This window comes from Pristis pectinata, chromosome 8 (genome assembly GCF_009764475.1).
Source record: "Pristis pectinata isolate sPriPec2 chromosome 8, sPriPec2.1.pri, whole genome shotgun sequence".
Classification (NCBI taxonomy): Eukaryota; Metazoa; Chordata; class Chondrichthyes; order Rhinopristiformes; family Pristidae; genus Pristis; species Pristis pectinata.
The window spans coordinates 81,804,030-81,817,227 of NC_067412.1; the positions used below are offsets into that span (position 1 = coordinate 81,804,030).

The window sequence follows — 13,198 nt, forward strand, 5'->3', positions numbered from 1 at the left end:
ACAGAGGTTTAGTGTGTGGACTTGGATGTAGCATCCATGGAAATGATTGGACATTCTGCAGAGCGTTAATGCTTGGGCTCACTGCTACACAAACTGGAAGCAATTTCTTCTGTGTTCTCAGATGTGAAGGGGTTGCTCTTTGTCAGGCTGACCACTACCACTATCTTTGAAGATTGTGTTAAATTGTGCCTTCAGGAAATGTTACCTTAGGCTGTTGGTTCTACCAGGTACTGCTTCTGTCCTTTTGTACTACGTAATTCATTGAGTGTTCATTCAATCTATTTTGCCATCTTTCCCACTTCCTATTTCTGTCCACGTGTTTGAAGGGGATGGAGAGATTGGCAGAGCTTCTATAGGAGCATTACCCTCCTCCCACCTTTTGTTTTGAAAGCTTCAGATGAGCCTAGAACAACTGAACAGGGATAAAGGTCAGCGTAACATGGGAAGGCGAGCCAAAACTGATGATTGGCAGTGCAAACCACAGCAGGTTGCCATGCTCTCTGATATTTTTCAGAGCACTCGAGGAAAGAGAAGGGATACGTGTATGAGTTGGGTATCCAGCCTTGCTATGGTCTTCACAATGATGCCCATATATTCCTACTACATCTGGATGAGGGCTTGGATGTGTACTGACCCACCTTCACACCTGAGGTAAAAGATGAAGTGAGTAAAGGATGAGCTCTTGAACACAGTTGTGAGGATGTGTGGCTTCGTTTCACATAACGCACTGTTAATGGCAGTGAGCGCAGGATGGAGAGCAAATCGTGTTGAAGAAATCAATTCTGTTGTGAAATGGGAATGGAGTGATAGGAGTCACCTTTGGATTGAAGCCAGACACTGTGGGGGGATTGATGTAAAGGCAGCAACAAGGTGTGAATATGATTGGAAGAGACTACTGTGGTGTCCACTGCATTGGTGAAGAATGTGCTGAGGTTGGTTATGTTTGAGGGATGGGTGCCAAGGTAAATAGCTAACAAATATAATGGATAAACATAGAAATAAGAATTCTGGTATTGAACCCATGTCCTGATTTGTTGATGCAGAATTGGCATAGTCCACTTCCTTGAAGGCCTTCTACAACATGATTTGGGCGCCTTTCTGCCTGAAGAAAAAAGAATCTGTCAACATGACTACAACTGCTTCACTGGCCCTTCAGTGGCCACCCCAAGGAAATTAGGTATTTCTGTCTGAAATTAAAAGAAATGCAAACTCCTCTCACTAAGCGGGATGGCACCTCGTTCTAACGTGTGATTTACTGAGTATCTGGATGCCAGGTTTACTGGAAGTCATACCCTCTGGCGACGATGACCCCAGTGGGTGGTCCTGCCCTGGAATACATGTGAAATCAGCCCTACTATCTTTACTCAGTTATAATTCTTTGTGCTTTAATATTAAAGTAGCAGATCCAGAAATAAAGTTCTTCAAAATACTAAAACCATATTTTTCCAAGCCCCTTTATGATTTCACCAGAGGTCAGCTTCCTCACTGTAACTGACAAGTGCTAGAATCCGAGGTGTGGACTTTCTCAGTTGCAAGATATTCTACAATGGAGGTATACGTGTCATGTCGTGCTTTGTGATGGAGTGTAACATTTAAAAAGGATAACTGCCACATAATTGGGATTGCGGATTTATTTTTCTTTCATAAATTAGAATTGATTGATTTGGGCCACTTTAGATCTTCTCTTCTCCTTAACATATGATTACATTAAAATTAGGCCATTATACATGTTTCTATACAAACCTAGAAAATAAATCCAGTTAACACAGTTAAAGGGAATTTTACCAAACTAGGTGGCAACAACAACAGAATCTGTCTTTTTTCATATATAACTAAAATGTCATCCTTGTATAAGCTAGATGTGCTTTTCAAAGGCTGCTGCAACTCTGGAAGGGCTCAACATGGGAAACAGAAACCTTTGATCTTCTGAAATGCAACAAATAACTAAAAAATAGACTTAATGGAATCCTATTCTATTATCATATATAGTTGTAGAGAAAAATGCAATTTGACAACCATTTAATAGTGTTCAATGGGAATAACTATAGCAAAAATGACATGGTTAAGTTCTCATAACAGATTTTCACAAGATGTATGAGTGCTTCAAATTATCAAATGATATAATTCAAAGTGGGACCCTGGTGTGACAGCAAACACCTGCATTCTAAAAGCAAGTTCCTGGGGGCAGTGCTATTAAGCTGTGAAATTGGGCAGAGCAGTGATGCTGTCACACCCCTGTGAAGGAACAAAGCTGAGTTAATGTCTCTGTACAATAATTTTTTTATACCTTGTTTAAGTACAGTGTTTCCAATTCCAATAGCTACATATAACTGAGTTACTGGACTGCACATCACTATTCACCCTCTGAATACAGGATGCTCCTAACAGCTTTGTACCTTGTATGCCTATGTATCAATCAATCATGTTTATACTTTATAGGTGGTGATGCCAATAGAAATAATGAAAGGATGGTTGCAGTCAGGTATAATATTTCTTCAGTTGCAAAGTTTGATAAATTACAATTGTATTTTGTGAAATTTCAATATTGAAGTTAAGGGATGTTAGTGATGGGGTAGAGGTAAGAATTGCCTATTCAGGGTATACCCTTGCCCAGGTCAGTATGCAGCATTGGTTAGATGAGGGCAAAGAATAATGTTGCTCTCCCTCGGCAGTGATTCCTTATTTTCAGTAGGATGACATTGGTGCCACTTTTGGTTGTTACACTGTCCATCCTTGGGCTGCTTTCAATAACATTAATATGAAACAATATTGAACTAATTTATGAATATTCTGTGGATTTCCACAAGGTTAACCTGACACTTTTCACCTTCAACCCTTATTGATTGTAGTTTGGAGAGTTTCAGCAAAGAACTTAAGTGGATTTGAACCCAGTTCCTGGTGATGAACAGGCAGGAAGTGTGTACTATTTCACGCTTCCTTGTTACATTTTTACTGAGAGGCAACTCTGCTATCATCCTGAGATTAGGCTCAAGTTATCTGAGATATTTCTTTCAGATTGATCACTTAAATAATTTTATATGTATATGAACATTTACTTGGGGTTGTGAGAACTATGTCTATTATATTTCTTTGAAATTATGACTTTGTGAAAAAATATTGGATCAGTGTTATTGTTGTAAGAGGCATAAATAGCAGAGCCCAAGATTTATGACTTGTATAGAATGATTTCATAAATCAATAAAACTAGATATTTAGTGTTCTCAGAACTGAGTTCAAACCTTCTAATCTTTAATTTCAGACTGTGATCAAAGCTACCACTATATTATACCCACTTTTAAGGAAGAGGAAATGCTTTGATTTGTTTCATATTAGCAATTTTGTGGCTTTTAGGGCACTGAACCAGCTAAGAAGGACTGTCTCCAAGTGTCACTGAAATTGCATATACATGCAAACTTGCCAGGATAATTTTTAGGCATTGTGTAACTAGCCAACTCATCAGGCTGCAGCAGGGAGCTTTAATTTGATACCACAACTGAGGAATAATTTATTTCCTTATCTTTGCTAAATCTCTACAGAGTTGGGGGGTGAGGGGATTTGGGTGAGTGGTGTTGACCATTATAGGAATTTGTCTGGAATGGAGTTTATACCATTCAAGGATCAAAAATGCATGACAATCTCAATTTAAAAAAAAAATGATCTGAATCAATACCAAGCAAATATTTTGTGACAAGCACAAACAGTGAAATTTCACCCAAATGAGTGAAATATTACAGTTATCACCTTCCATTTCACATCCAAGAGTAAACATTGTTGAAAGGCTTTTGAATGTGTCACGTCAAAAATCAGTAATAAGTAGTGCAGATGCTTTTACATTTCCTATTGAATAAAAGACAGGTGTACAGTATTGGGCTGTACTTTTCTATAGAGTCACATGGCTATAAATGCACAGGGCCCAGTCTTTACATTTACTTAACTAAAGCTAGCTCTTTTATCCTGACAGCTGGATCATACGCCCACATTGAGATGGTATTGAGATATGGGAGGGAGACAACAATTTGAAGAAGGATTGAAGGAGGGATGCTCATGTAACTGCTGTTGATTACACTGTCAGAAAGGGTAAAAGCACTTAGTGAGAAGTGTCAGGCCTCTCTGTACTGAAAATATGACAAACTTACCAACCATAAAGCTATTAAGAAAAACAAATTGGAGGCGTACTCTGTTTGGTCAGACATTTGCAAACTCCTTTTTTCTATACAGTTTATTTACAAAATGTATTAAAACTCCTTTCTTTTACAATACCTCATTTCTGAGGCTTTGTAACTGATGTCCACTCATGCATCTTTATGCTTTAAATATTTGCTATTTTGCTCATTAACATTTCTGTGTTTGGCGATGTGCAGTTTTAACAAAAATGTCTTTGTGACTACAGCTTAACTTCTATAGCTTGAAGTTGAAAGCAGGAAGTGTAGGTAATTACTTTTGTACATGCAAGTTTTAAAAGACTGAAAATAACTCAAATCCTTCACCTCTGTGAAGTCTTCACCCTTGAAAACTGACACAAATCGATAAATCTACATTATTTCTATTCATATAATCCATTAAAAAAATCATTTTGTTTTTCTATAGACACTTTGTGTGTAGAGCTCTGATTAACCCCTTCTCACCTGATCAGGTCATTATAGATTCCCATCTTCTCAATGATCAGACACTTGAGAATATTCAGAGAGGAAAAGGTTAAACATATTTGCTCTTATATAAAAGTAGGCCATCATTGTATGTGATTATTCACATTCTGTTTGACATCATGACAATCTTCTTCTCCACAGACTGGATTTTAACCCACTGAATCCCCAATATTGTGTTATTAACAGAGGTAATTAATATGTAGGTACCTTACTGAACAGCTTGGGTTGTATTAAGAAATTATGCTTTTTTTCCCCCTCACAGAAAAGATATCATGTAAGAATTTTGCCATTGTCCTTTGCAAGAAACTTTATTATAATTAAAATAGCTGTTATTTTGGTTAATCAGTTATTGAAGGAACTGTTTTAGACTTAATTTTATATTGCATATTTCTTTTGCACTTTGAGTGCTTTGCCAATTTCTCATTTTAATTGGTGCGAGGCAAACTATACTGGCACTCAAAGTAATAAGTCCCAATATTGTTGTTCAGATATTTTATACATGAAACCTTTTCTCTGAAAAACTTGTGTTATCAAATGATGGCTTTTTGCTGAACTAAATTGATTTTATTCCAGTATATAATTTCACAGAGAAGCTCGATTTTTTTTTTAGACTCCTGCCCTGTATTTTCAAGCAAGCTAGATGCTTATTGTGATTCTGAATGATGAGTTGCATTGTTGTGATTCTCCATTATGTTCCATAAGGCACTGAAGGAGTATTCAGTTTATTATGAAAAGTCTGGTGCACCATCAGCCACTCTGGTACCATGTCTGACTCCCGGTACAGCGTGCAGTGACCGCAGGTAGTCAGGGGTCATGGCACGGCCCTTTTCTCCAATGCTCCCAATTACGGACAGTGTTCCTTTGTTTTGCATGGCATCAGCATAGGTCAGCTGTATTACAAAGAAGGGAAAAGAAAGAGTATCTGTTATTAAAAGCATTATATATGTAACATGATTTATGGGTTGACTAACAAACTAAATACTATGCTTGCCACTGCATATCTGAACTGTGATACATTTCCCAGCATTGCAAAGACAGTGTCAGATTAGCTAAAATAAAGCACCGAAAATGAGTCAAGTTATGTTAGCATGATGACTGGATAAAAATAGTGCATTTCCAGTCATGAACTGTAAAATTTACAATAGATATATCCATTTATATGATTCAATAACTTGTATAACTATAATAAATATTATGGAACTGCTGGCAGAATTGGACACAGGAGTTTGATATAATTTACAAATGCAGGAAATATTATATTGAAACAAGTGTAGGTGTTATTAATAAACTGATATTTTGTAGGCAGCCATCTGTAAAGTGATGTAAATGGCCTAAAATTATTTGAATTGTTCGACCAGATGGCGCTCACATTACATTTTAATATGGCCGATATTAAATCAATTGCTGTTAATGGTGGTCAATTCAAACCCGGGGGGTGCTGCCACTTCTGAGTGGAAATCTCCTTTGTGTGTAGCATTCACTTCCCACTGAATTGTGGGAGAATCTGGAACTAAGCGTCACTTTTTTTTAAAAGAAAGGTTACTGAAGTGGTGGATGTTGGGCCGATTTGAGCTGATTGTGGCTTGAGGTTCTGAAGGGAACTGCCAGCAATTAGCTGCTCCCACGTCAGTCTTAGGTTTGTGTGGATCCAGTATAAGCTCGGGACTAGCCTAATGATGGAGCCCAGAAGTGTTGGGATTGCCCAGGGTTATGCTGGGGAATCTTCCTTGGGGATCCTGTGGTAGGCAGGTCAGAGAATTCATTTGAATGAGTTCTCTCAAACTTGAGTTTGGGAGGTAAAAGGTAAATTGTTTGTTGTTTTTTCTTATTGTACTGCTTTAAATCCTACCTTATTGTTATAACATGCAGTTAATCTTTTATTTTGTCAAAATTGTTACTATTTTATTTTCTGTTATTTACAACAATTTTAATAGTCTAAATGTCACTTTGAATAACAGTGATTGAAAAACAGTTCTATCAAAGAACCTCCCAACACTGACAGGAAGCTTCTGAGGCCTGGTTGTTGTGTGTCCAAGTTGAATTGGCCCACTGAATATTTACTCTTATTTTCTTTTCAAAATTGATAATATTTTCCCTTGGATTTTTTTACATGCATCTCTAAAAGTCACTTCTAATAAGTGCTTGTTCTCTTTTATTACCCTGCATATCTATTAGTTTGGGGGGGGCGTGGGGGAGAAGGACGGGAAATCAATTATTTTTGACACATCCAACAGTTTTGGCAAGGAAAGCACATTTACTGGATCCAGAGTGGTAAATGAAAGCAACTTTCTTTGTAAGACACATATTACTGGACTGATTCAGTTGTGGAATACAGACAAATACAGGTCGTCCCCGGGTTACGAATGTCCAACTTACTTAAGGACATCTGTACATATGAACAAGCTCCATCATATTGTCAAATTCAAAAGTCTGATGTATATGCATACATCCATTCCTGCAAGTGGCAGAACTTGTTTCCTTCCTCTCTCCATTTTTAGTAATTATTCTTTCTTATTAGTCTTGTATATTTTTGTTGCCATTCATTAAAATTCCGTGGAGGTATGGTTAGCATAGCGAGTGATTTTTGTTTATTTTCTGACTTGGAGACAAAATTGACTTAAGGACGTCTGTATAAATGGACCCTGTTTATTACCTGGGGTCAGCCTGTACGTAGTTTTTAATACAAACTTAAAAGTGACAGAAAAAGAGTACTTTCTATATCACAAAAAAGCTAAATGTGGAGATGGTTTAAAAACCATCAAATCCACTCAAAAGGGGACTCTGCATCACATCTCAGGAAGTATATACTGACCTTGGAAGGCGGAGAGTGTAGGTTTATCGGAATGAAACCTGAATTCTTAAATTATGAGGAGCAATTGCACAAGGTAGGGGTGTTTTCTCTGGAATTTAAATTTAAGGATTGATATCAAACATTGAACATAGAAAGTACAGCACAGGAACAGGCCTTCGGCCCATGATATCTTTGCCAACCACAATGCCAAATTAAACTAATCCCATCTGCCTGCACACAGTCTATATCCCTCCATCCCCTGCCTGTCGTTGAGCCTGTCTAATTGCCTCTTAAATACTGCTATCGTATCTACTTCCACCACCTCACCTAGCAACGGTTTCCGGATACCTACCACCCTCTGTATATATAAAAAAACTTGTCTCGCACATCTTTAAAGTTTCCCTCTCTCCACCTAAAGCTATGTCCTCTAGTATTTGACATTTCCATCCTTGGAATAAGACTCTATCAACCCTATCTATGCCTCTTATAATTTTATATACTTCTATCTGGTTGCCACTCAGCCTCTGATGCTTCAGAAAAAACAATCTCTCCTTATAGCTAATACACTCCAATCCAGGCATCGTCCTGGTAAACCTCTCTTGCACCCTCTCCAAAGCCTCCACATTCCTTCCTGTAATGCAGCGACCAGAACTACACACAATACTCTAAATGTGGCCTAACTAAAGTTTTATACCGGTGCACCATGACTTCCCGTCTTTAATACTCAATGCCCCAACTGATGAAGGAAAGCATGCCGCATATCTTCTTTACCACCCTATCCATGTGTGTTGCCACTTTCAGGAAACTATGGACTTGTACCCCAAGATCCCTCTGTACATCAATGCTCCTAAGTGCTCTATCATTTACAGTATATGTTCCTCTTACATTTGACGTCCCGAAGTGCAACACTTCACACTTGTCCAGATTAAACGCCATCTGCCATTTCTCTGCCCATATTTCCAACTGATTCATATCCTGTGATATCCTTTGACAATCTTCCTTGCTATCCACAATCCGGCCAATTTTTGTGTCATCAGCCCACCTACATTTTCGTCAAAATCATTTATTCATATTACAAACAACAGAGTTCCCAGCACTGATCCCTGAAGAATATCACTGATCACAGACCTCCAGTCAGAATAACACCCCTCCACCACTACCCTCTGTCTTCTATGATGAAGTTAATCTTAAAACCAATCCATCAATTCATATGATTGAAGCTTTTAACTTATTAAGGGAACCATTTCTGCTGATTTTTTTTAAATTTGGGGCCCAGCCTTTTGGGACTGAAGTTAGGAAACACCTCCACTAGCAGAGGGAGGTAGAGGCTCTTACTCAATGGCAATTGATACTAGATCTATTATTTATTTTAAACCTGAGATTGATAGATATTTGTTAACCAAAGATATTAATGGACTGGAGGCAAAAACAGTTGTATGAATTTCAATTTCAAAATCAACTACAATTTTACTAAATTCTTGGACAGATTATGGCAATATGTGCCTTTATATTGACAAGTTTTGCTTTTCAGATTCCAGAATTCATACTTTTTCTTCTCAACCCTGAATTCACCAAAGTATTGATTTATGTTTTTAGAATCTTGGGTCAAATTATTTCAATTAATCCATAATGTAATATTAAGCTTATCTATGTCACGTTCCTCTTTTTCTTTACAGGCAGTCCCTCAAGGATGAGGATGACTTGCTTCCCCTCCAGATCTGTGAGGCTAATGGAGAATCTAATATCAAGGGATATGTGGTTAGTGCAAGAAAGTGGCGTTAAGGTAATAGATCACATTGAATGAATGGCCCCTTGCTTCTATTTCTCATGTTGTTCTGCTATTACGCTGGGTTTCTGTATGCTCCCAACAAATGGGCTTGAGGCTCTCATTGCCATCACAAATGCTTCTCCAATTTGAGCAGTCATAGTCCAGGGATTCCAAACATTGGTGGGGATGTTAAACTCTTTCAAGGATGCTTTGAGAGCATTTGATGGAGTTCCTTCCAAGCAGTATCTGTTTCACGTGTTTGGTGTTGGGCATGCAAATGGTGTGTCCTGTCCATCAGAACCTGCTGAGTGTAATTAGGGCCTCAGTGCTGGGGAAGTTGACCAGAGAGAGAACACTGACCTTAGCTTGCATATCCTGCCAGTGGGTTGGAGGATTTTGCAGAGACAATGTTTGTGATTTTTCTCCAATACTTTGAGGTGTTTTCTATTGGTAGTCTATGTCTCAGCAGCATGAAGGAGATGCCCACTAGATCATGACCTGGTTTCGATTTCTTTGGATGAATGTCTTAGTTGACACTTGGCTCCTGAGATAAGGGAAGTGCTCCATATTTTCAAAGGCTTCACCATGGGACTTTATCGATGCGCAGCAATGGCAGGTTGGTAGAGGACCTTTGTTTCGTGGATGTTATGTGTAAAGCCCATTCTTTTGTATACTTTGGTGAAATAGCTGGGGTGACCACGGTTCTGGAGTAGAACAGTTTCCCATTTGGCCAGTAGCTCCACTCCAGAGAAATGCTAGAGGATAGGTGCAACCTTGCAGTGAGAAAGATTGAGAGAAGTTTTGGGGTGATGATGTATCCTAGCTTGAAACCAGACTGTGGACTTGGTTGTTAAGAGCGTGGCTAATGCACCATCATATAGCAGATGTAACATGAAGAGGAATTTCTGTAGGCTACTAAATCTGTGCAGAATGCTCCAATGATCCTTCTGATAGATGTAATCGAATACTTTGAGGTCAAAAAAGGCCACATGTCATATGTTAATGCTTTTCCCCACATTTCTGTTGGAGATGATATAAAGTGAAGATCATGTCCATTGTGCATTTAGATGGATAGAATCCATATTGCAATTTGAGGAGCAGCTCTACAGCCACTGGGAGGGGGTTGTTGAGGAGGAACTTGGCAATGACATTGTTTGTGGCAGACAGCAGGGAGATCCCTCTGTAGTTAACGCAATCAGATATGTGCTTTCGTCATGAAGTATACTTTGGAGAGAATGACCTTTTCTAGCTCAGGCATATACAAAATTACATTTGATAAAAATTTTGTTGTTTGTATTTCTCTTCCTGAATCACAACCTGATTGTATTGTAAATAAATTACCAAGGCTGGTTTCTACAGGAATTTCTTACACTGTGCACAACCTAATAAAATTATCTCAGTTAAGTTTTCTGAAATCTGGTAAATTTAAAAAAAAGAAATTTGCAGTGTAACTAAACATAGTTTTAAAGGGACAGAGTATTCACTCCTTACTGGTCATACAACTCTCATTATTTATTACATTGGAAATTTGAGCAATACCTGATGTAGTGCTACAATTGCTTCTTGAAAAATAATTGTTTCTGTGTGGTTAAAAACAGAAAATATTGGAAAAACTTAGTAGTTCACTCAGCATCAGTGGAGGGAGAAACAGTTAACATTTCACGATGATGATGTTTCATTGGAAAGTCATTCAATCTTACATGTTAACGGTCAAAACAGTAACTGATTTTTTTCCTCTCTCTACAAATGATGTTTCACCTACTGAATATTTTCATCATTTTCTGTTTCTATTTTAGATTTCCATTAACTATAGTTTTTTTTGTTACTTACACAATTGAGAGTTTTGATAAAGTAAACAGAGGCTATTGTCAGTGACCAGAGAGATGTTAACCAGAAGACAGAGATGATGTAGAAACATTTTATCACACAATGAGAACACTATCGTGAGGAAAACTGAATGGAGACATGAAGGTAAAAAATACTGTTCTAGGGAATAATTAGAGAAGTGAGAAAAATTTGATGACATTATCAGAGCTACCACTGCCATAATGAATTGAATAGTTTCCTTTTGTCCTGTTATGTGATATTGTATATAATCTAATTCATAAAGTTTGGCTTGCACTACAGAATTTATTATTGTAATAGAGTACTAGGTTGTAAATCTGATGGATTAAGCAACTTACCCATATGGCACTGATATCTTTGTTTCTATAATTCAATATTTTTTGATGGTTTATGACGATCTAGCTAACATATTTGTTATGTTCTGTTTTTATAGTGTTTACCTCTAAGATAGAGGACCATATTTGCAAAGTTATGGATATTTAGTGCATTAGGTTAGTTTTGCTTCATAAGAATTGGTTTATTTAAGGGCAGTTGTAAATAAGTTGAAAGCAGTTCAGAGGAGGTTTACAAGACTAATAACTAGAATAGGCAGATTGTTTTATGATGAAAGTTTGGATGGGTTAGGCTTGGACCTGCTGGTGTTTAGAAGAGTTGGGAGGTGACTTGATCTAAACATAAAAGTTCTTGAGGTTTTGAGAGGGTGGATGTGAAGAGAATGTTTCTTCTTGTGGGAGAATCTAGAATTAAGGGTCAATTTTTTTTTAAAAAAAGGTCAGTCATTTTAGATGGAGATGAGGTGAATTTTTTTCTCCAGGAGGGCATGAGTGTTTGGAATCTGTCCCTCAAAGGGTGGTGTAAGCAAAGTCTTTGAATATTTTAAAACAGAGGTAAGGAAGAGTCTTGATAAGCAAGGGGTGATAGGTTATTGGGGGTAGGCTGGAATTTGCTGTTGTAGTTACAACCAGATTAGCCACGATCACATTAAATGATGGAGCAGGGTGGAGGGACCAAGTAGCTCATTCCTGCTCCTCATTTGTATGTTTATATGAAAGAAGGTTTAAAAGTGTATTAAATGTAAATGAATAGTATCAGGAAGAACCCAAGTAGTAACTTTGGCAGTTCACATAGTGTGTTAATATCTTGATAATACAACCAAATTGATGGATTTATAAAATATGATGCCTTCTATTTTAAAAAAACATATAATGGAAAATTACATTTTCTGAAGAATGTTTGCCAGAGTCAGATATTTATCTACTTAACTGCAGTTAGTAGTAGTCTGTCTGTGGGTTAAGAGGAACAACTCGCAGCAGTAAGGAACTAAAGGGATGGGATAAATGAGATTTGCTTAGATTGGAGAAGTGTTGAATATGACATGCCCCAAAGAGCGTGTTTTTCTTCTTAACTTCTATAAATGAATTATATTTAATTGTGATTCTTTTTTGACAACATAAACTTTGGGATCTTGACAAGCCATATTGTGATAGACTTCTGAACCATTTAAGTTCCCAGCTTCTGCAGAAACATGAATTTAATGTAGGTATATGAACATACAAATTAGGAGCAAGAGTAGAACAGTTGGCCCCTCAAGCCTGCTCCACCATTTAATAAGATCATGTCTCAACTCCACATTCCCATCTGCCTGCAGAATTCGCACACTTGCTTATCAAATATTTATCTACCCCTGCCTTAAAAATATTCAAAGACTCTGCTTTCATCACTCTTGGAGTAAGACAGCTCCAAAGACTCTCAAATCTCTGAGATAGCAAGGAAAGTAAAAACAGAAATAATATGAGGTGCTGAAAAATGTGGATGAACTTCTCTTCGGGTGAAAGTACGTACAGGCAAAGACATGAAAAGGGAAAATAATATTTTGGGTTCCATAACCACAGCATAAATAAGTAATGATACATATGTAAGAGACATCAGTTAGGCCCCAGTTAGGTTACTGTGTATAGTTTTGGATAGGTCATAAAAAAAGGCCATTGAGGCCATAGGAACTAGGATAATGATGTAGATGGAGAATTATCGCAATGGGAAGTGATTTGAAATACTTGCACTATTTTCACTGCAGCAGAAAACAAAATAGTGCCAAACTAACCCTCACTCTCTCTATTGCTGGGGCATTGAAGGCAACTGCAGAACTGC

The 13,198-nt window shown here is 37.6% G+C and overlaps 1 protein-coding gene across 5 annotated transcripts in view; it reads right to left on the bottom strand.

Annotated features, from left to right (window-relative positions):
• Nucleotides 1-1,631: 1,631 nt before the first annotated feature.
• The window catches only part of LOC127573018 (glutamate receptor 3-like), a 239,866-nt gene continuing 228,299 nt past the window's right edge, over nt 1,632-13,198 (bottom strand). For 3 of the 5 annotated variants that reach the window (XM_052020759.1, XM_052020756.1, XM_052020760.1), the window contains one exon: nt 1,632-5,536. In XM_052020759.1, coding sequence (XP_051876719.1) covers nt 5,372-5,536 — 165 coding nt within the window. In that variant the 3' untranslated portion in view covers nt 1,632-5,371. The remainder of the gene's footprint in view (nt 5,537-13,198) is intronic. The other 2 variants (XM_052020758.1, XM_052020757.1) reach the window with 2 other exon arrangements.